This window comes from Oncorhynchus masou, chromosome 21 (genome assembly GCF_036934945.1).
Source record: "Oncorhynchus masou masou isolate Uvic2021 chromosome 21, UVic_Omas_1.1, whole genome shotgun sequence".
NCBI lineage: Eukaryota > Metazoa > Chordata > Actinopteri > Salmoniformes > Salmonidae > Oncorhynchus > Oncorhynchus masou.
This window is the reverse complement of record NC_088232.1, coordinates 49,193,603-49,218,120: the sequence shown is the minus strand read 5'-3', so window position 1 is coordinate 49,218,120 and position 24,518 is coordinate 49,193,603. Positions and strand designations below refer to the sequence as shown.

The window sequence follows — 24,518 nt, the reverse complement described above, 5'->3', positions numbered from 1 at the left end:
TACTACTCTCAACTACTCCAATCAAATAGTTTAGTCAAAAACAATTGCAAACACTGATCCAGGCAAATAAGGGCACCATGGCACCAGTACATTTTTTCTCAACACTGTATAACGATACTGAATTCTATTGCCATTTTAAAGCATAGTTCCTGAAAAAAACTATTTGTTTTCTCACTTTCAATAAGAATCATTTGACAGCCTGGAGAAACCAATCTCTTTTCTTTAACTCCTAATGAGATGTGTGAAACATCTCCCAGGATTGTCCTGCTAAGTACCCGCCACTCACACCTGTGTTTCATCAGCACTGAAACAGTTAACCCCTCTACACCTGTCCTATCAGGCACCTGTCTCCGGAGCCCTCGGCCAATCAGGCGCGAGTGAGGGAAGCTACCTGTCAGCATGAAATAAATGTGGGGAGCTGGTGAGGACAGGATTCAAAACAGGCTCACTCTCTCTGCTAAGACAGACAACACCCACACCCACTAGAGGAGTCTTTACCCAGAGGAACCTAAACTCTGCTGTCTTGGAAAGGAGTCATGACCAAAGAGATTGAGTAAGTTGACAACTTCTTTACATGGTTCTCTGAGGAAATGCTATGTTTTAAAGGGTTTAAAGGGGGGTGTTCTGGGGCTAGAATGTGTTCCTTAAGGGAAATGAGTTTGGACTTGTGTCTTGTGGTAAAATGCAACCAATTGTATAAGACAGTCTAATATTTTATTGCCGCATTCACGTGCTATCGGAAACTCGGAACCTCCGGGTTAAAATGTAAGTAAGTTATTTGCGTAGAGCTTCCTATTGATTGTTTCCCCTAGTGGGAAACTCCGGATCACCTTTTGTTTTCTACGACTACTGCATGAACGTGACATAAGTGCATCTTTTGGTTGGATTGATGTAAGGCTCTTTTGGCTGTAACTGCTTTTGGTTCTGCAACAGTCTACCTTTATTTTCTGCTGAGGGCCAGAATAGATTATGATGCAAGTGCTGACTTGTCCATTCATCATCTTCTGTTGAACAGTAAGAGTTACCTTCACTTCCTGAGAGAGAGGGGAGGAGAAATTCAGGGCCCCTCTTCTCTACCTCTGTTTCTCTATGTTGTGCAATGAGACCATCATGTGAAAAGTGTGTTTTTACTAAAAGTATATTTAGTGGAGAACCTGATACACACACACACACACACACACACACACACACACACACACACACACACACACACACACACACACACACACACACACACACACACACACACACACACACACACACACACACACACACACTATCGATGTCCCCCTGCTATGTTGTGTATTTATAGGGACTCGTGGTTTAAACTGGCCTGTCATAGGCAGTGTTGACACTAACCTGAGGGGTACAACACACAATGGGGGAGAGGGAAACTGGTACCCGCCTCCTGAATGTCTTGGAGAATGCGTTGAATTACATAATGTAGTGGTGAAACTCGAGACAGGGATTCTCTATTGTAACATTTGTATTGAGCAGTATTTAGAGAAAGGCCCTTACGCAAAAAGATTGCAGTCAGAGTACAGTATAACTGTAGTTTGCAGCAAATAATGCGTCCCAATAATTTTGCAGTATAACTGCAGTACAATGCAGTTATACTGCAACTACTGTGTCCAAAATACCACAGGTGACTGCAGTTACTGCACTTTTACTGCAGTTTCAAAACGACACCTTTTTATTGTAAGGGGAAGAGTAGCTAATGGAATGTTGTGATGTTAATGTACACTGAGGCAGGTGAGTGTCTGTAGAGGGGAGAGACAGGTGTATCTTACAACAGGTGTCTGTTATCAGTCTTTGCAGTGGTGGGCTGTAGTTTTGAGAGAAGGCATTTTTTAGTAAACAATTGTATTGGAATCTTAAGAGGTATGGAAGGACAGTGATAATACAACATTATTTTCTGCTAATACACCCTTATTGTGATTCTCTCACTCCTGTTCAAACACCGTAGGATGTCAATGCCTGAAGTCTTCCTTTTGTTGTCAGCACATTATGTGGTAGCTCATAGGTAAACCTTCTCTGTTTGCACACTGGCCACTCCAGGTCAACCTACAGGAAGCTTACTCCATCCTCAGTAGCCAGGAAATCCCCCTCCCCCCCAAAAACAAAAACAAATCCCAATTTTGTTTCTGTTTATCCTAAGGAGTTACTGATCCGTTCCCTAAATCCCATGTTTTGTGTCTGGACTGTTGTCAACCCAGAGCCTTCCAGACAGCTGACAGCTCGGATCCTGACCTTTGTACTTAAGAAGTCACTACGACCCTATGGCCCCTGGAGGGAAAAGGCTTATAATAAAAATGTTATTTCTTTTCATAAAAAAAAAGAAAACATAATACCGTTCTGAGGTAACTGATAATGTGATTGAGTTCTAGTGAACGTAATTATTTTGAGGTTATTATACAAGCCATACTTGTGTGTGGGTGAGCTCTTGGCCCCTAGTATTTTGAACTTCTCTGGCATCTACTGTACGCAGTGAGCAGCAAATATCTTATTAAGATCTGTGGTTTTGCAATCGAAACCGTCCTCCTAGCCCAGGGGCAAGTATGTGCAGCGCTTAAGGTTGTTATTAGCATGCAGACACTCACAGCATTAAGTCTTGCATTTTTACTACAAAAGTTAACACACGCATATGCAGAGGCACTTCCCAGAGCCAAAACATGCCAAAAAAATGTCATTTAATTTACAAAGTCAAGTGCTACCTCCTTCACTCTAATATATTATTCAGAATGTGAAGCCTTTTTTTTAATCATGTGACTTTATTCATGTTTCTCCTGGTCTGTGTGCTGCAGGACTCTGGGATTGGTCCTTCAGAACGAGAGTTTCAACTACCAGTGTTACAGTAACCTCATCATGGACTCCTGGGCCTACACAGACAGCCTACTCACCTACGACCAGTGCAAGGTAGTGTGTGTGTGTGTGTGTGTGTGTGTGTGTGTGTGTGTGTGTGTGTGTGTGTGTGTGTGTGTGTGTGTGTGTGTGTGTGTGTGTGTGTGTGTGTGTGTGTGTGTGTGTGTGTGTGTGTGTAATACCACCCGTTTAAGTTCAACCTGTCTCCCTTGTATGTGTTGTACAGAAACAACTCACTGTTGTCCCTCATGTTCACAGACACCAAAAGAACAGAAAATGGTTGCATGCAGCCGAGGCAGCAATATGTACAAGCCAGAGAGGTAAGATTGATATCTGAAAAATATATGGCAAATAGAAATCCAAAATGGATGATGTTGAGAGATAGATGGGAGAAGTTGAATGGAGCTGAAGGGTGGGACTAATAGCAAGACAAAACATGTAGAACACACGGGGTCTGTAAAATGTATATATGTCCAGACCTTTTGTGAAATATCACAGTTACAAATAGAAATCCAACTGGATGGACATCAGAAATAGAGGAAGGAATAAAAACAAACAAAATATAACTATTGTAAAATAGACTGTGAATGTAAAATGTGTATTAAGATGTATGGATTGAAGGTAGAAGCAGAAGTGTTTATTAGTTTACTCCAATTGGAGTTACTCCAGGGTTTGTGGGGAATAATAATAAAGGTATATTCTTTAAAAAAGTATGTATGTCTATATAGGTATGCATGTGTGTATGTATATGGATATATATATTTACCCCAAAAATATATGGGGGATTGGAAATGATGCAGACAGTTACATTGATGGAACCAATATTCTTTCCGCAATATTTAGCTGATCCACCCCTCTAAAAAAAAAAAAAAAAAAGATGATATCTAAGCAATTGTTTACACTACCAAGAGTATGGACTTGATTGAGCGATCAGGTTAAAGGCCAAGATAATTTCACCTGTCAATCAAACCGTAGAGGCAGACACTAAAGGGGTATGGGGAAGATCGGATGGTAAAGGGATTTTTAAGTGGAACCCGGGTGGTATTGGGAGTTCCTATGTCATGGAGTCAAGCTGCAGAAAAAGGGCAAGGCTTTGGCAAGGTCAGAGTTGGGTGAGCTTGTGGCTAATCCCCCTGTCAAACAGAACCCCAAGGGATTATGGGCTGTGATACTCCTCCTCTTGCCACCCCTGAACAACACTGTCTCTGACTCACAAAGGAGGAGAAGCAGCCCCAGCTCTCCCTCTCTCTCAACCTCTCTTTTGTCTGGGTTGAAAAATGGCCGTCGGTGGCCGCACTGTTGTCCCGTCAAACACGGCAGTCAGTCCCTTTCGACAAAACTCAAATAAAGAAAGAGGGGAAGAAATATTGGGATTAGGCGGTAAACAGTTCCCCACCCAGCTTTCTTTAGTTCACTTTCAGTAGCACTGTGTGCTCAGTGGACTCTGAGAACTACACTGGCTTTATTCATTCTTATTGACTTTTACACATTTTATCCCGGGAATTGTGTGTATGTGTGCTGCTGTACAGGCTACTGTATAAAAGAGCTGGATTTGTTTTTGAAGGAAGGGCAGTTCCATTGACAATCAGTGTTTCTCAGAAGAGTTTTGTTTATCGAACATCTCCATTATTTAATTGAGTGTCAATCAAAGGAGTGGCTAATTGGGTTGGTATTGTATCTAAATTGTATCCCCCCCCCCCTCCAACCCAGGACACTGAGTGGCTCCTCCCCCGAGCTGGTCTCCCTGGAGACGCCTACCAACATCATCAACGTTTCTTCCAGCCACCCCCAGGAGGCGCTGGACCTCAACAGCAAGCTGTCGTCCCTCTGCCCTCCCTCTGTCCCCCAAAACTCCAGTGCCGACACCTACGACAAGCAGGCCATCAACAACATGTTTGACTCCCTGCTCTCCCAGAAGTGGCCCACAGAGACAGCCTTCCCTGAGGCCACCACTGAGGCAAGCTTACTGTTCTAACCAGAGCAGCCATCTTGTTTATTTGTACATTTTAATCTCTGGCAACTTCTCCCCTTCTAGTTTTCCTCTTTCTCTCTTTCTTTTTCACATTCCATCTCCTCATTACTTTTTCTTGTGTTCCTCTGAAGCAGGCTCTACCCTACAGTGATCCCTTTACCAAGCAGCCCAGTCCAGTGTACTCTGACTCCTACACCAACTCCCCTCCAGAGAGATACAGGTAGCTATGTGCCCTGGGAATCAAATCAAATTAGAACACCTGTGCTGAGCTACGCCCAAGTATCAAAAATGCTAATTTAATAAGGCTAAAGGTAATGAATATCATCGAGCTGTGTATAACACGCAAAGCAATGTCAGTAATATTCAAATGGCTAAAAATAATGCTGACCGTTAACATTCTGTCTCCAGGAATGATTTCCAGTTCGTTTTGGGAGCCCCTCAAGCCACCCAGCACAAGTCGTCCCAGCTGCCCATGGTTTACCTCAACAAGGGCCAGTTCTACCCTATCTCCCTACAGGGGGTGGACAGCCCGTCCTCCAACAAAGTCAAGGTGAGTCGAGCTTTGATGACATCACCCAAGAGGACAGTTCCTCTCACCAGAGGATGTTCTATTTGACACAACCCCAGTAAAAGTATGTTCCTTCAAAAACCCACCTCTCCTCACCATTGTTGACTGTCATGGTAGACGGAGCAGGGTGGGAACGTTGTTCTCTCTTCTTGTGATGAGTGATTTTGGTTTTGGAGTTACGCCAGGCTCAGTGTTCGGGGCCAACACATATTTCTTTTGGCGGGGCCAAACCCAATGCGTGTCAGCCAGTTAGTCAGGCCGAGAGGGAGAACAAGGGGAGGAGCTAAAGGTCTGCGTGACAGTCCTCTCTCTTTTCTCTGGTGAAACGAGAAAACACAAGCCTTTGCGAATGAAACGTGCCCAGTAGTTTGCCGGAGTTGGCAATGCAAACAACCTACACAAAATGTACCTTGTCTGATGGCCCCTCTCTCTCTCTCTCTCTCTCTCTCTCTTTCTCCAGACGGTGGTCATGGCGGTGTTTGAGAATGATAAGAGTGCAGAGATCCAGCTGAGGTGCTGGAATCACTGGCACGCAAGGCAGCCGACCGTTAAGCAGAGGGTCATTGACATCGGTATACAACCTTTACCATGTACACATAAACACATGCATAGGATCAGCAACAGGAATTTGCCTTAGCTCTACATTTAAAACAACACATGTCAATGACTGGAAGGTTTTATTAGTAGTTGTTGCTTCTTTTCGTAAGCCTGTATCTACTCAGAACAGAAAACCACAATCTGGTTTCTTTCATAAGCCTGGATCTTGTCAGAGCAGATAACCACTTTATTTTCCTTGTATCAATATCTTTCATCTGTCTTCTAGCTGACTACAAAGAGGTTTTCAGTGGCATCGGCCATGTGGAAGAGGTGGCCTTCAATGCTCTGTCTTTCATTTGGAACCCCAACGAGGAAGGGAAGGTAAGCGCAGCCAGGAAACTGGAAAAACACACACTGACACACACACACACTGACACACACGCACACACACGCTGACACACACACACTGACACACACACACACACACACACTGACACACACACACGCACACACACGCTGATACACACACGCTGACACACACACACGCTGACACACACGCACACACACGCTGATACACACACGCTGACGCACACACACACACGCACACACACGCTGATACACACACGCTGACACACACACACGCTGACACACACACACACACACGCTGACACACACACGCTGACACACACACGCTGACGCACACACACTGACACACACACACGCTGACACACACACACACACACACGCTGATACACACACGCTGACACACACACGCTGACGCACACACACTGACACACACACACACACACACACACACACACACGCTGACACACACACGCTGACGCACACACACTGACACACACACAAGCTGACACACACACACACGCTGATACACACACACTGACACACACACACAGACACACACACACACACACACACACACACACACACACACACACACACACACACACACACACACACACACACACACACACACACAAAGACACACACAGACAGATAAAGTCACAAGTGCTAGGATCAGCCCTATTATTTATCTAGCCACGCTATCCGTTGAGCTGAAATGGGGCGATGAGGGAGCGCTGAGGGTTGGGAGGAATCCCTGGCATGCGGCCGCCCCGGGGCGCCTGTCACCACAAGGCAAGAGCGACACGTCGAGAGCGCTTACTGCAATCTGCTCACGCCCATAGGGGTGAGGCAGTGAAACTCCCTGCAGGTGGAGAGAGGGAGAGGGAGAACGGAGAGAGGGAGAACAGAGAGAGAGAGGGGGAGAGGGAGAATGGAAAGGACAGGTTGGAAGGAATGAGAGAGTAAAGCTCATTTCAACACTGAAGGCACCTGTTGTCACAACCAGTGATATATTAATTAATCTAATTTTACCCAGAACAAGTCTGTTAAAATCAGGGCCTCTTATATCCTGAAACCTTACCAAGACACAGCCGTTATGGAAACATTCGAAGCTTTTCTGTTACACTGAACGTCTGTACGTTTTAGATTGGAGAGTTGCCAAGCCAAAACGGAGTCACAACACGTGTCCATAGACTCCTAGTTTTTGATTTGTTCAGCTTTTTCTGTCTCCACACTTCTTCCTGATCAGAGATGTGTCTATGCTTGTCACTCAATCTTTTTATTTTCTCTCAGTCACACCTCATTGGTGAAAGGGCAGCCAGCCGCCCACACACACGCGACCTCTCTTTGTCACTTCTCGTTATATGACATTGAATAAAACATTAGTGATATATATTATATTGCGAATTCCGTAAATGGTTTAATGATTTTTCAAGGTTCTCAATACCACTCAAGGACCCTTTTTTTTTAAGGGCACCATAACAGTTCTAGAAAGTCCTCACATTTTTTAAAAATTTATCAGGATCTCTATTAGCGACAGCTGGTCTTACTGGGGTCCGACACATAACGGACAAAATACATTAACATGTAGTTTGCGTGTGTATCAATCGGTTACACATACATGTCAGTACACGCACACAAAAAGTAGGTAACATAGGGGAGAGGTGTTGTGCCCGTGATGTGTAATATTTATTAGTTTCTTTGAAACCAGTATTAATACTGTAGGTTTCCTTGTCTGATATCATGTGTACCCCTATTCTCCTCTCTCCTCTCTCCAGGTGTACATTGGCATTAACTCTCTGAGTACAGACTTCTCCTCTCAGAAGGGGGTGAAGGGGCTTCCTCTCAACCTCCAGATCGACACCTATGATTTCAGCACCGGCACCAACCGCCTCATCCACAGAGCTGCTGTCCAGGTCAAAATCTTCTGTGATAAGGTCAGTAAAGATCTCTATCTCAAATGTCATTTTTTTCTAAGGGCTTATAGATGTGTAGATGTGTGAAAGTATTCAGACCCCTTTACCTGTTTCCACTTTTTTACGTACATACATTTTTTCCTCAACAATCTACACACAATACCCCATAATGACAACGCAGAAACAGGTTTCTAGAAATGTTTGCAAATATATTTTTTAAAAAACATACCTTATTTACATAAATATTCAGACCCTTTTTATGAGACTGGAAATTGAGCTCAGGTGCATCTTGTTTCCATTGATCATCCTTGAGATGTTTCTACCACATCTCTGCAATACTCCATCAATCAGGGCTTTATAGTAGAGTGGCCTGATGGAAGCCACTCCTCTGTAAAAGGCACATGACAGCCCGCTTGGAGTTTGTCAAAAGGCACCGTCTGGCCACTCTCAGACCGTGAGAGTCCTTTAGGTGATTCTCTGGTTTGATGAAACCAAGATTGAACTCTTTGGTCTGAATGCCAAGCATCACGTCAAGAGAAAACCTGCACCATCCCTATGGTAAAACATGGTGGTGGCAGCATCATGCTGTGGGGATGTTTTTCTGCGGCAGGGACTGGGACACTAGTCAGGATCAAGGGAAAGATGAATGGAGCAAAGTACAGATAGATCCTTGATGAAAAACTGCTCAGGACCTCAGACTGGGATGAAGGTTCACCTTCCAACAGGACAATAACCCTAAGCACACAGCCAAGACAACGCAGTGAGTGGCTTCGGGACAAGTCTCTGAGTGGCCCAGCCAGAGCCCGGACTTGAAAAACCCAATCCAACATCTCTGGAGAGACCTGAAAATGGCTGTGCAGCAATGCTCCCCATCCAACCTGATGGAGTTTGAGAGGATCTACAGAGAATAATGGGAGAAACTCCACAAATACAGGTGTGCCAGGCTTGTAGCGTCATACCCGAGAAGGCTCAAGGCTGTGATCACTGCCAAAGGTGCTTCAACAAAGTACTGAGTAAATGGCCTGAATACTTATGTTAATGTGATATTTCAGTTTTTTTATGCATTTGCAAAAATGTCTAAACTTGTTTTTATGGGGCATTGTGTGTAGATTGATGAGGAAAACGAAACAATGAATTTTAGAATAAGGCTATTACATAACAAAATGTGGAAAAAGTCAAGGGGTCTGAATGCTTCCGAATGCACTGTACGCTTTACAATATATATTTAGTGGTATCCCCCAAGGTTTGGTACTAAGTCCTATACAGTTACTGCATCTCTAGTTTATGACCTAAAGCTGTGCAGGTGACGAAAACAGATGATTTAATCTCAGAGATGTCTGGTTCATAAGTTGAACCTATGTCTGACAGACCTAGTCATTGATCCCATTGTTGGCTTGAAATCTGATAGTTGTCGTCAAATGCCCCTATGGCCATGTATAATCTTTTCAATCTATCCACCTTTTGGGATGTGTCATCCGTTGCCACTAGCTGTTTTGACACAGTGGAGTGATAATGTGTCGGACCGCTCAATGACACACAAGCCAAACAAACTGGTTTTGCAACTGGTGAATGAGTGTTCCGTCATCACTTTTGTCCCTCTGTATCTCAATGTGATGAGTTGGAGCGGTGTGACCGGACTACATTGCTAGTCAGGCTAGGTCAACCATGACATGAAATCGGATGTATTATTTTATTGCTGCTTCTTCTCTAATAAATACATTGTTGTATGGCTGACTGGTTAGTACAATGAGGAATAAAATTGTCAGAGAAGAGTTGTGACCATGTGTGTCTGGGTCTTTCTCCTCAGGGTGCAGAGAGGAAGATGAGGGATGAGGACAGGAAGAGGAGCAAGAGGAGGGGCAAAACTGTCATCGACTCCAAAAGTAAGACTTCTTCAGGCACTGTCTTATTAAAAAAATAATCACAAGCGACATCCGCACACGAACACTAACCCAATGACGGATGTAAACCCCAGGAGACATTTAACAGTGTCAAACATGCTGTCTATGACGGCCATGTGCATGCGCCCACGCGCGCCATTGCGCACATGTTGATGTTGTTCATCCACACCAGACGCGGTCAGCACACGCAGGATGAAATATCAGAAAGAACTCTGAACCAACAACATTAATTTCGGTACAGGTCGAAACATATCACATTCATGGACAATTAGCTCGCTAGCTGTTGCTAGCTGTTGCTAGCTAATTTGTCCTGGGATATAAACATATTTTACATGAAATGCTCAAAGTCCTTTTGTTTCCTGGATCTTTGTAGAATTTTGACCCATTTTGAGCCACACAAAACTGTCTTTTCCCTACTCCAATAATTAATCCAGATGTAAAAGGGTAAACATTTGTTTCTAGTAATCTCTTCTCCTTCAGTCTTCTTTTGTGGACTTTATGTGGCGGTTGGCAACCAACTTTAAGGTGCTTTACTACAACCAACTGCACTGGAGTGTGGACCTCCTAAAAACCAATGAGAAAATGAGAGAGGAGGGACTTGCAGCGCCTCAAGTTCTAAAACCAAGTTCTATTTTAGGGCCTGGCTACGTAGAGGTTCGTTGTCGCACGGGCGTGTGTGCAGTTTGGATTCTATTATTGAATAACGTGTACATTTAATTTTGCAACACTCGTGCAAGAAAAACAAGTGGTGTGGTCAGCATGTTAGAATATACAAATAAGTAATTTAATTACAGGTTGGGTATCTGCTTTCATCAGTTTTTTTTTGCATCATGAGGCTTGGCCTTCACAAGTCCATCTCCACTCCATCACATGGTTGAAATAGTCTGACGAAATCCAGTGAAAACAGACAAGCAGGAAATACATCCTGTATTCTCAGTCTGTGTCATTTGGGGCGGCAGGGTAGCCTAGTGGTTAGAGTGTTCGACTACTAACTGAAAGGTTGCAAGTTCAAATCCCTGAGCTGACAAAGTACAAATCTGCCGTTCTGCCCCTGAACAGGCAGTTAACCCACTGTTCCTAGGCCGTCATTGAAAATAAGAATTTGTTCTTAACTGACTTGCCTAGTTAAATAAAGGTAAAATAAATTTAAGACCCCATGCATTTCTAACCAAATTGGCATTTTTGGATTTATCCCCACTTGTATGAAGTATTATTATTCAGTACCTGCTCTACCTTTAAAGAAGATAATTCAGACTCACAAGCATTACAATGTCATAGAGACAGTCTCCCAGAGTCAGGTAAACCCTACTCATAGACTAAAAAGCACCCGGGGAAAACAAGCCCTTTGGGTCTTCATTTAACAGGCGATTCTATAATGCTCACTCTAACCTAGTGTTCTCCTCTCCCTCCTCAGCCATCAAGTCAGTGGTGTCCAGCTCCATGGGAAGTGACAGCACCTTCTTCAAAACCCTGGAGGACCACGTCACCAACCCCGTCCTCTTCATCCCAGAGATGCACCTCTCCAACATGCAGCGCTGTGGCCTGGTAGGTCTCCCTCCTCCACCCTCCCTACTCCACCCTTCTTTATCTTTCTTTGGGATTGAGGGATCTTGGAGTTCACCACCACAACAGTGAGTTGAGTCATGTTCCCTGCTATCCCGGGACTGTAGCTCAAGGCTCTGGCACACACAAGGGGGAGGGGTGGGGGGGATGGTGTGGGAAAATACGTTTGTGGGAAAAGTGGGTTGGGATAAGGGAGAGTATCAGGGAAAGTGAGGAGAGGCAGATGCCAAGCTCAGACAATCTAATTGGTGGGCTATTCAGATTCCTCGACTCGAAACTCAAGTCTAGTGTGACTGACACACAGGATAACCTGCAGGAACCTACACACAGAGACACACACACACATCACCTGACAGACACACTCACACACACTTGGCAGACACACATACACCTGGCAGACACACTCACACCTGACACACTCACATACACCTGGCAGACACACATACACCTGGCAGACACACTCACACCTGGCAGACACACATACACCTGGCAGACACACTCACACCTGACACACTCACATACACCTGGCACACTCACATACACCTGGCAGACACACTCACACCTGGCAGACACACATACACCTGGCAGACACACTCACACCTGGCAGACACACATACACCTGGCAGACACACTCACCGAGCCCCCCACTTTTCAGTGTTGTTGACACAAGCCAGTGGAGGTGGTAAGGGCTCCTGTTCTGACAAGCATTTAGTTCCCACAGTCTGGGCTTTAGGGAGTGGGGAGGGGGAGTGTGTGTGTGTGTGTGCTCAGTCTTCTACCAAGTGTTAATGCTCCCATACTTACTTGACAGTTCAGACATTTTCACTGCTTTAAGAGAGGAAGCTAGGGAGAGATGTACCCTAATTTAGGATAAAGGTGAAGGGGGTCATTTGCTTTTCTGGGCTCTGAGGGTAGGATGATTTACAAGACTTAGCTGAGTCCCATAAATCATTCCATCTGTCAAAGAAAATATGTCTTAGAAAATCCCAGTTTCTTAAGAGGGGAGAGAACCGAAAAATCCCCAAACAAATGAATGTTATCTTGATAAAAAAATAGTCTGAAAATGTTCTGTCTTATATACAATACAAAATGTGACTCGCTGACAGGTTGTGAAACTTTGATATTATTTTATTTCACCTTTATTTAACCAGGTAGGCCAGTTGAGAAGAAGTTCTCATTTACAACTGCGACCTGGCCAAGATAAAGCAAAGCAGTGCGACAAAAACAACAACACAGAGTTACGTCTCTGATAGTTTAGATAGACAGACTTCTGGTCTGGAACATTTTATCTCTCTGCATCTGCATCCCTTCAGGGTCATGGGAGACCTCTTCAGCAGTGATAATAACATTCCTATTTATGACTGTTCCAGCCATAAAATGGCTGGGATGGGAAATTAAGCAATCAAATTCTATAGAGGAACTGTACCTAATGATTGTTCTCTGTGTAGGCACCTCCCACAACACTGGAAGAGGTTGAAAGGACCTCTCTGAAGAGACTTTACCCTGATAGAGTGGACCAGAGCAGTGGTAGCCCACCACCAAGCAAGCAGGCCAGATTGGAGGAGCAACAGAAAGGTAAATAGAAAAGTTAAATTCTTGAATTGAAAATAAAGCGCACTTCCTGAATTGAAATGAAAGTGGCCCAAACCCAAAGCAAATATACAGACAGCGCTACTGTGTTCACGGTCTGGTAAACGGCCTGACGTAGTCTGTTGTCCCATGGATGGATTATTTTGGCAAAAGGAGAAATGCTCACTAACAGGGATGTAAACAAATCTGTGCACACAATTTGAGAGAAAGAAGCTTTTGAACATTTCAGGGATCTTTTATTTCAGCTCATTTTTTATTTATTTCACCTTTATTTAACCAGTTAGGCTAGTTGAGAACAAGTTCTCATTTGCAACTGTGACCTGGCCAAGATAAAGCGTAGCAATTCGACACATGCAACAACAGAGTTACACATGGAATTAACAAAACATACAGTCAATAATACAGTAGAACAAAAGAAAACAAAAAGTCTATGTACAGTGAGTGCAAATGAGGTAAGATAAGGAAATAAATAGGCCATGGTGTCGAAGTAATTACAATATAGCAATTAAACACTGGAATGGTAGATTGGCAGAAGATGAATGTGCAGGTAGAGATACTGGGGTGCAAAGGAGCAAAATAAATAAATAAATACCAGTATGGGGATGAGGTAGGTAGATATTTACAGATAGGCTAAGTACAGGTGCAGTGATCTGTAAACTGCTCTGACAGCTAGTGTTTAAAGCTAGTGAGGGAGATGTGAGTCTCCAGCTTCAGAGATTTTTGCAATTTGTTCCAATCATGGGCAGCAGAGAACTGGAAGGAAAGACAACCAAAGGATGAATTGGCTTTGGGAGTGACCAGTGAGATATACCTGCTGGTGCGCGTGCTACGAGTGGGTGCTGCAATGGTGACCAGTGAGCTGAGATAAGGCGGGGCTTTACCTAGCAGAGACTTGTAGATAACCTGTACCCAGTGGGTTTGGCGACGAGTATGAAGCTCGGTCTCATGAAACATGAGACCAACACTTTACATGTTGTGTTTATATTTTTGTTCAGTATAAATATGTGGCTGTCCATGGTTCTGATTTGTGTTTGTGCGTATGCCATCCTCCTCTCTTTCATGTTGACGAAAGCGTATATGACTGTCATACAGTACACGTTTTTATTTTATTTTTGTTGTCCTGGGCTAACTGGCTAAAATGCTTGCTCGCTAGCCTAACTTCCTTTCATTGGCAATGATGACCACACTAGTTAACATTAGCCTACTACATCTAGCTACATGTTGAACTTCCATCCTCTCAGGTCAGGGGCTCACTTGGATGCTTTCTCCGGTGAGATACATTCAGCCTCTAGCAAATTGAAGGAAAATTATGAAACACAGAGAGAAGAAAGATATATTATTCAATGTAAACATTTTTTTTTTTTACAATTTTGAGAGGGAATCCTGGCTTCCTTTGGCTTCAATGAATAAACGGCACTGTTCTGTTGTCCTGTTTTCTCCTGGTCTGGTAAACAAGCTGACATATTCTGTTGTCCTGTTTTCTCCTGGTCTGGTAAACAAGCTGACATATTCTGTTGTCCTGTTTTCTCCTGGTCTGGTAAACAAGCTGACATATTCTGTTGTCCTGTTTTCTCCTGGTCTGGTAAACAAGCTGACATATTCTGTTGTCCTGTTTCTCCTGGTCTGGTAAACAAGCTGACATATTCTGTTGTCCTGTTTTCTCCTGGTCTGGTAAACAAGCTGACATATTCTGTTGTCCTGTTTTCTCCTGGTCTGGTAAACAAGCTGACATATTCTGTTGTCCTGTTTTCTCCTGTTTTAAACTCTGTTGTCCTGTTTTCTCCTGTCTGGTAAACAAGCTGACATATTCTGTTGTCCTGTTTTCTCCTGGTCTGGTAAACAAGCTGACATATTCTGTTGTCCTGTTTTCTCCTGGTCTGGTAAACAAGCTGACATATTCTGTTGTCCTGTTTTCTCCTGGTCTGGTAAACAAGCTGACATATTCTGTTGTCCTGTTTTCTCCTGGTCTGGTAAACAAGCTGACATATTCTGTTGTCCTGTTTTCTCCTGGTCTGGTAAACAAGCTGACATATTCTGTTGTCCTGTTTTCTCCTGGTCTGGTAAACAAGCTGACATATTCTGTTGTCCTGTTTTCTCCTGGTCTGGTAAACAAGCTGACATATTCTGTTGTCCTGTTTTCTCCTGGTCTGTAAACAAGCTTGTTGTCCTGTTTTCTCCTGGTCTGGTAAACAAGCTGAATATTCTGTTGTCCTGTTTTCAAGCTGACATATTCTGTTGTCCTGTTTTCTCCTGGTCTGGTAAACAAGCTGACATATTCTGTTGTCCTGTTTTCTCCTGGTCTGGTAAACATATTCTGTTGTCCTGTTTTCTCCTGGTCTGGTAAACAAGCTGACATATTCTGTTGTCCTGTTTTCTCCTGGTCTGGTAAACAAGCTGACATATTCTGTTGTCCTGTTTTCTCCTGGTCTGGTAAACAAGCTGACATATTCTGTTGTCCTGTTTTCTCCTGGTCTGGTAAACAAGCTGACATATTCTGTTGTCCTGTTTTCTCCTGGTCTGGTAAACAAGCTGACATATTCTGTTGTCCTGTTTTCTCCTGGTCTGGTAAACAAGCTGACATATTCTGTTGTCCTGTTTTCTCCTGGTCTGGTAAACAAGCTGACATATTCTGTTGTCCTGTTTTCTCCTGGTCTGGTAAACAAGCTGACATATTCTGTTGTCCTGTTTTCTCCTGGTCTGGTAAACAAGCTGACATATTCTGTTGTCCTGTTTTCTCCTGGTCTGGTAAACAAGCTGACATATTCTGTTGTCCTGTTTTCTCCTGGTCTGGTAAACAAGCTGACATATTCTGTTGTCCTGTTTTCTCCTGGTCTGGTAAACAAGCTGACATATTCTGTTGTCCTGTTTTCTCCTGGTCTGGTAAACAAGCTGACATATTCTGTTTTCTCCTGTCCTGTTTTCTCCTGGTCTGGTAAACAAGCTGACATATTCTGTTGTCCTGTTTTCTCCTGGTCTGGTAAACAAGCTGACATATTCTGTTGTCCTGTTTTCTCCTGGTCTGGTAAACAAGCTGACATATTCTGTTGTCCTGTTTTCTCCTGGTCTGGTAAACAAGCTGACATATTCTGTTGTCCTGTTTTCTCCTGGTCTGGTAAACAAGCTGACATATTCTGTTGTCCTGTTTTCTCCTGGTCTGGTAAACAAGCTGACATATTCTGTTGTCCTGTTTTCTCCTGGTCTGGTAAACAAGCTGACATATTCTGTTGTCCTGTTTTCTCCTGGTCTGGTAAACAAGCTGACATATTCTGTTGTCCTGTTTTCTCCTGGTCTGGTAAACAAGCTGACATATTCTGTTGTCCTGTTTTCTCTGGTCTGGTAAACAAGCTGACATATTCTGTTGTCCTGTTTTCTCCTGGTCTGGTAAACAAGCTGACATATTCTGTTGTCCTGTTTTCTCCTGGTCTGGTAAACAAGCTGACATATTCTGTTGTCCTGTTTTCTCCTGGTCTGGTAAACAAGCTGACATATTCTGTTGTCCTGTTTTCTGGTCTGGTAAACAAGCTGACATATTCTGTCCTGTTTTCTCCTGGTCTGGTAAACAAGCTGACATATTCTGTTGTCCTGTTTTCTCCTGGTCTGGTAAACAAGCTGACATATTCTGTTGTCCTGTTTTCTCCTGGTCTGGTAAACAAGCTGACATATTCTGTTGTCCTGTTTTCTCCTGGTCTGGTAAACAAGCTGACATATTCTGTTGTCCTGTTTTCTCCTGGTCTGGTAAACAAGCTGACATATTCTGTTGTCCTGTTTTCTCCTGGTCTGGTAAACAAGCTGACATATTCTGTTGTCCTGTTTTCTCCTGGTCTGGTAAACAAGCTGACATATTCTGTTGTCCTGTTTTCTCCTGGTCTGGTAAACAAGCTGACATATTCTGTTGTCCTGTTTTCTCCTGGTCTGGTAAACAAGCTGACATATTCTGTTGTCCTGTTTTCTCCTGGTCTGGTAAACAAGCTGACATATTCTGTTGTCCTGTTTTCTCCTGGTCTGGTAAACAAGCTGACATATTCTGTTGTCCTGTTTTCTCCTGGTCTGGTAAACAAGCTGACATATTCTGTTGTCCTGTTTTCTCCTGGTCTGGTAAACAAGCTGACATATTCTGTTGTCCTGTTTTCTCCTGGTCTGGTAAACAAGCTGACATATTCTGTTGTCCTGTTTTCTCCTGGTCTGGTAAACAAGCTGACATATTCTGTTGTCCTGTTTTCTCCTGGTCTGGTAAACAAGCTGACATATTCTGTTGTCCTGTTTTCTCCTGGTCTGGTAAACAAGCTGACATATTCTGTTGTCCTGTTTTCTCCTGGTATTCTGTTGTCCTGTTTTCTCCTGGTCTGGTAAACAAGCTGACATATTCTGTTGTCCTGTTTTCTCCTGGTCTGGTAAACAAGCTGACATATTCTGTTGTCCTGTTTTCTCCTGGTCTGGTAAACAAGCTGACATATTCTGTTGTCCTGTTTTCTCCTGGTCTGGTAAACAAGCTGACATATTCTGTTGTCCTGTTTTCTCCTGGTCTGGTAAACAAGCTGACATATTCTGTTGTCCTGTTTTCTCCTGGTCTGGTAAACAAGCTGACATATTCTGTTGTCCTGTTTTCTCCTGGTCTGGTAAACAAGCTGACATATTCTGTTGTCCTGTTTTCTCCTGGTCTGGTAAACAAGCTGACATATTCTGTTGTCCTGTTTTCTCCTGGTCTGGTAAACAAGCTGACATATTCTGTTGTCCTGTTTTCTCCTGGTCTGGTAAACAAGCTGACATATTCTGTTGTCCTGTTTTCTCCTGGTCTGGTAAACAAGCTGACATATTCTGTTGTCCTGTTTTCTCCTGGTCTGGTAAACAAGCTGACATATTCTGTTGTCCTGTTTTCTCCTGGTCTGGTAAACAAGCTGACATATTCTGTTGTCCTGTTTTCTCCTGGTCTGGTAAACAAGCTGACATATTCTGTTGTCCTGTTTTGCAGTACTCTTGTACGTGAGAACAGAGTCCGAGGAGGTGTTCGATGCTCTCATGCTCAACACCCCAACTCTGAAAGGCCTGAGACAAGCGGTAAGTAGTACACTCTTAATACTTGTTCCTTACCCAACTTCGTCATCGTCCAAGCATCTCATCGTTCAAGCATGAGAGAATACTGTAGAGTTGACGGTGATACTAATCTTTCCTTTGTTCCTTTCTCAGATTTCTGAAAAGTATGGCATGCAAGAAGACTCCATTGGGAAAATATACAAGAAATGCAAAAGAGGGTAAATTACTTTCTGAGGCCTTTTCTTTTTACATCAAGAGGAACAAGTGTTAGCATTAGCTATGCTACGTAATTAGCAATGCTATTCCCAAGTAGCATTAGCAAGTTACAGTAAATTGAAGGCAAATGTATTGGATTTGATTAAGTAGATGAACAGCAGGATATACTACTTACCGTAAAACATTCATTAATAGTTCTTATTTGCTGAAATCACTGAACACAACAGGCACTTGTTAGAGACAGGATGTGATTAGCTTAAATCACTGAACACAACAGGCACTTGTTAGAGACAGGATGTGATTAGCTTAAATCACTGAACACAACAGGCACTTGTTAGAGACAGGATGTGATTAGCTTAAATCACTGAACACAACAGGCACTTGTTAGAGACAGGATGTGATTAGCTTAAATCACTGAACACAACAGTCACTTATTAGAGACAGGATTTGATTTGCTTAAATCACTGAACACAACAGGCACTAGTTAGAGACAGGATTTGATTTGCTTAAATCACTAAACACAACAGGCACTTGTTAGAGACAGGATTTGATTAGCTTAAATCACTGAACACAACAGGCACTTGTTAGAGACAGGATTTGATTAGCTTAAATCACTGAACACAACAGGCACTTGTTAGAGACAGGATTTGATTAGCTTAAATCACTGAACACAACAGGCACTTGTTAGAGACAGGATTTGATTAAAATCACTGAACACAACAGGCACTTGTTAGAGACAGGATTTGATTAGCTTAAATCACTGAACACAACAGGCACTTGTTAGAGACAGGATGTATTAGCTTAAATCACTGAACACAACAGGCACTTGTTAGAGACAGGATTGATTAGCTTAAATCACTGAACACAACAGGCACTTGTTAGAGACAGGATGTGATTAGCTTAAATCACTGATTTTAGATTAGGATGTGATTAAAATCACTGAACACAACAGGCACTTGTTAGAGACAGGATGTGATTAGAAATCACTGAACACAACAGGCACTTGTTAGAGACAGGATGTGATTAGCTTAAATCACTGAACACAACAGGCACTTGTTAGAGACAGGATGTGATTAGCTTAAATCACTGAACACAACAGGCACTTGTTAGAGACAGGATGTGATTAGCTTAAATCACTGAACACAACAGGCACTTGTTAGAGACAGGATTTGATTAGCTTAAATCACTGAACACAACAGGCACTTGTTAGAGACAGGATTTGATTAGCTTAAATCACTGAACACAACAGGCACTTGTTAGAGACAGGATTTGATTAGCTTAAATCACTGAACACAACAGGCACTTGTTAGAGACAGGATTTGATTAGCTTAAATCATTGAACACAACAGGCACTTGTTAGAGACAGGATGTGATTAGCTTAAATCACTAAACACAACAGGCACTTGTTAGAGACAGGATTTGATTAGCTTAAATCACTGAACACAACAGGCACTTGTTAGAGACAGGATGTGATTAGCTTAAATCACTGAACACAACAGGCACTTGTTAGAGACAGGATGTGATTAGCTTAAATCACTGAACACAACAGGCACTTGTTAGAGACAGGATGTGATTAGCTTAAATCACTGAACACAACAGGCACTTGTTAGAGACAGGATGTGATTTGCTCCGGGGGCCTATTTCCTTAATACACAGAGCTTTCGCTCATTTCATAGTTAATTGTTTAATTCCAGTATTTTAATACATTCCTTAATTTCCTGCACAAACGTGTTATCATTTACACATTGCTTCACATTTCTATTGACTTAGTAGTCTCTATTAAAAAAAAAATATATATATATATATATAAATAGAATAATAATTATCCTATTTGACTGGGAATTTTCGGCAGTTCTTACTTTAGCCACCAGATGGGCAATGGGACGATTTCAGAGGGTCTGTCCTCCCGAACTGTTTTATTGCTCGTCGTTCTCAGCTGTTAGCAGCCAATGGCTAGCAGTTTCTTACTGCCGATTAAAAAAATGGATGAGACTTTTTTTTTTGTCATTACTGAATTATCTAATGTGACATATCAAACATTAAACCTCACACACAATTCATGGTGATTCATAGTATTCTCATAAACAATTACATTTATACGCAGCGTTTATGTGAAGTTTATTTCCTGAAATGTGTGCCATCGCCCGGCTATTAAAATATGATTTTTTTAATTTTTGTACAACTTTTTAATTTAGTGGATGAGCTTCAATATTGCAGATATATATACACATATATATATATATATATATATATATATATATATATATATATATATATCAATCAAACTAATTGTTAGCTTAGTTTCTAATCCCCCTATTTAAAAATGTTCACCCAACCCTACCACCCCTCCCCTGAATGGAGTAACCTAACGGACAGTCTTCTTCTGCTACTATTTTCATCTCATATACAGAACACTCTTAATCCAAACCCTCAGGATACCACAGACTAACCCATCTTTCCCAGTACACTACCGCTTCACTATTCCCTTTTGCAACACATCCTTTTATTTTACTGTAATGTCCTCAGTAAGGAAACCAACCAAAGTTGACAGACTGGCTAGGTGAGCTAGCTAGCTCTATGTCGGCTGGAATGTGATAATCTTCCAATAGAGAGAAAGAAACAGGACGGAAAGCTGGATGAGTCAGGTGATTGTTTTACTTGACAATATTTATGTTTCTCTAATCTAATCTACCCATCCCCGTAGCTACACCAGGAAGTGTTTTGGTCTATTTCGTTGAGTGAAAAGAGGTAGCTACTCTGAAAGACAAGGGTTTTGATTAAGGCGGAGGGAGCCACCTTATTGTGCAAACATGTGGTTGCGAGGTGGATGCAATTGAATGGGACCAACCTTTGAGGAAGAGCTGGTATCCCTATTGTCAACATGTGAACCATGAAATGAAATAATGGTGTCCATTGTGTGTTCAATGCTTGAGCCTTAGTCTTTCAAAGGGATTTATATACTATTCTGATTTTCCAGTAAATGTAAAGTTCTTCGATGTATAGGTGACAACATTTCCCTCAGCTTGAGACATACCCCTAGTAGTAAAGTAGGCCTGTAGTCTTCACACCAGAATCCATGTCAATGAACGGGTGTGACGCTAACACGTTGCAAGGCAGTCATTTGTTGAAGCTGACTTGAGGGAGAAGATTAGAGGGGGACTGTCACCCTGAATGCCATGTGGTTCTTCTGTCACTCCGCCCTGCTGTGTGCTGACATTACATGGAGAACCCAACAGGTTCTGTAACATTCTCGTTCTGCTTATAGTCTTCAATCAGTCCCTTCCCTCCGGGTAGCGTGAGCAGACAGATCGCTTGATTAGCAACAAAGCTTTTACTTACCGTAAAGCCATCTGGGAAAAGGAGTCTGGCCTGATTAATTGTTTGCAGTGTTGAGGGAATTGGTGGCCTCTCACTCTTTTGTTTCATGACTAAAAAAATGTCTCAGCCAGACAGCAGCAAAGAGGTCATTTACGTAACATGTAGCCTGTTATATAAAAGGTGTGGTACAAGACATTCATCTGTTCTTTGTCTGTTGTCTTTCAGGATTTTCGTCAATATGGATGACAACATCATTGAACACTACAGCAACCACTCAGCGTTCCTCATAGAGATCTCTGAAGTCATGAGCAGTCAGTTCCAGGTCACTCTCATGGAGTTATGAAGAGAGGGCAGACATTTTTTTTTTTTTATGTTCGGGCCACCAAATGAAGGTCTGCCCAATCAAACTGCCTGCCGATTTCAACCCTTTATTAAGCACTGCCCTGCGAGAGACTCTATTGGCCGAGCCAACAGGACAAAGACAGACCAGCTTCTCTACCATTGCACCGACTTCAGACCGAACGCTTTATAGTGATGCCAGTCACTGACTTTGTAAATACCATTTAACCCCATTCTGACTTTTTTTTTTTTTACTGTGGTATATATTTTATAACAGAGCGATTTTGATTATGACTATGCTGTAAATATTTTATGTAAATAGAAATGAATGACATGTGAGTTGTCTCTTTTGAGGTGACACACAGTGATACCATGACCCACTTTTCAGAACTTTCCACAAGCTACATATTTCAATTTCAGTAGACATATCGTGAATGTTGTCAACTTTTTCAGACTGCCATTCTTGCTGCTTGTCATGTGCTTATCGCTTCTTCCAAGAGATCTCAATTAATGGGAATGCTGCCGTTGTTTAATTGCTTTAGTTTTTTGTTTTGTTATCATATTATTTCTCAGACCATTATGTTTGCTATATAATGGTACTACCAATAGGATAATGCTTTAGCCTGAATTGTCCAACAAACACCCTAGAATTGTCCAACAAAGTACTTTTTTAGAACCAAAGTCACACATTTCCCACTTCACGGGTATTGCCTTCACAAAAACCTCAGTGGCCTTTTATAGTAGAAGACTGTACATTCACAAAAACCTCAGTGGCCTTTTATAGTAGAAGACTGTACACATTTCTAGGTTGTATTGTGTCACCACATAATTCTTCCCCCAAGCCACTGTGCTAGAACCACTATGTTCCAGATCAACCCCTTTCAAAATCTTTCAGTTGAGTTTTTTTGTGAAGGCGTTTAGATTTCTCTTTGTATGTTTTTTTGCAACATTTCAATGCTGTAGCTATATCCCTGTAATATATCTTATGATTTTAACATAGCGATTCTTTTTGTATTGACTCTCGTTTCCAAGAAAATTAAACATACACTAAAAAAAAAGTGTACATGTTTCTTTCAATGGTTTTTGTAGGATATAGTTTAAAGATGACCTATAGTTCATCCACTTCAACTGAAATCTTACCCTGGACGCATTACCAAGAAAATGTATGCAAATAGTTCAATTTATACTCCTTGTTTACGCCATTGAGTATATTAGAACACCGCCCAGGGAATTTAAACAGGCCTTCAGCACAGACACTGAATACATGTTATTGTGTGTCTCGTCTTGTCTGCTGGTCTCATGACAAGCCTCATTTTTATTATTTTAACAATAAGGTCATGTATTTCTATCATCTTGAGCGTGTGTTTGCATGAGTGGGTGTGTGTTTCAGTGTGTGGGTGTGTGTGTCAGTGTGTGGGTGTGTGTGTATGCATGAATGGGTGTGTGTTTCAGTGTGTGGGTGTGTGTGTCAGCGCGTGTGTCATATAAAATAATAAACCAGGCCAGCATCCCGGATGCTGTTGAAGTTGAGACGGGTGTTTTGTGGGGACTATTTAATGAAGCTGCCAGTTGAGGACTTGTGAGGCGTCAGTTTCTCAAACTAGACACTCTAATATACTTGTCCTCTTGCTCAGTTGTACACCAGGGCCTCCTACTCCTCTTTCTATTCTGGTTAGAGCCAGTTTGCGCTGTTCTGTGAAGGGAGTAGTACACAGCGTTGTACGAGATCTTCAGTTTCTTGGATATTTCTCACATGGAATAACCTTCATATCTCAGAACAAGAATAGACGGATGAGTTTCAGAAGAAAGTTCCCATTTTTCTAGCCATTTTGAGCCTGTAATCGAACCCATAAATGCTGATGTTCCAGCAGTTTTCTGCTGTGATTACATAATTGAAAATGGTTTTCTAATGATCAATTAGCCTTTCAAAGTGATAAACTTGGATTAACTAATACAACGTGACATTGGAACACAGGAGTGATGGTTGCTGACAATGGGCCTCTGTACGCCTATGTAGATATTCCATAAATAAATCAGCCGTTTCCAGCTACAATAGTAATTTAAAACATTATGAATGTCTACACTGTATTTCTGATCAATTTGATGTTATTTTAATGGACAAAAAAAATCTGTTTTTCTTTCAAACACAAGGACGTTTTTTAAGTGACCCCAAACTTTTCAACGGTACTATATATATATAATCTGTTGAATACGTAAGATTGAATATTATATGTACAGCAATAATTAAATAGGATGGCTTTGACTAGAATACAGTATATACATATGAAATGTGTAAAACAGTATGTAACCATTATTAAAGTGTTCTATTATTAAAGTGA

The 24,518-nt window shown here is 42.2% G+C and overlaps 1 protein-coding gene across 2 annotated transcripts; it reads left to right on the top strand.

Moving 5' to 3' along the window:
* The first annotated feature begins 414 nt into the window (after positions 1–414).
* LOC135508455 (grainyhead-like protein 3 homolog) lies at positions 415–24,518 on the top strand. Of its 2 annotated transcripts, none has more exons than XM_064928650.1 (15): positions 415–553; positions 2,805–2,916; positions 3,121–3,182; positions 4,573–4,819; positions 4,969–5,054; positions 5,243–5,384; positions 5,863–5,974; positions 6,226–6,320; positions 8,084–8,242; positions 10,029–10,104; positions 11,537–11,667; positions 13,134–13,260; positions 18,245–18,330; positions 18,460–18,524; positions 22,066–24,518. In XM_064928650.1, exons 1-15 carry the CDS (start codon positions 537–539, stop codon positions 22,181–22,183), a joined length of 1,635 nt encoding a protein of 544 aa, XP_064784722.1. In that variant the 5' UTR covers positions 415–536; the 3' UTR covers positions 22,184–24,518. The 2 variants fall into 2 exon arrangements, with proteins under 2 accessions (XP_064784722.1, XP_064784721.1); XM_064928649.1 differs by having other exon boundaries at positions 4,966–5,054.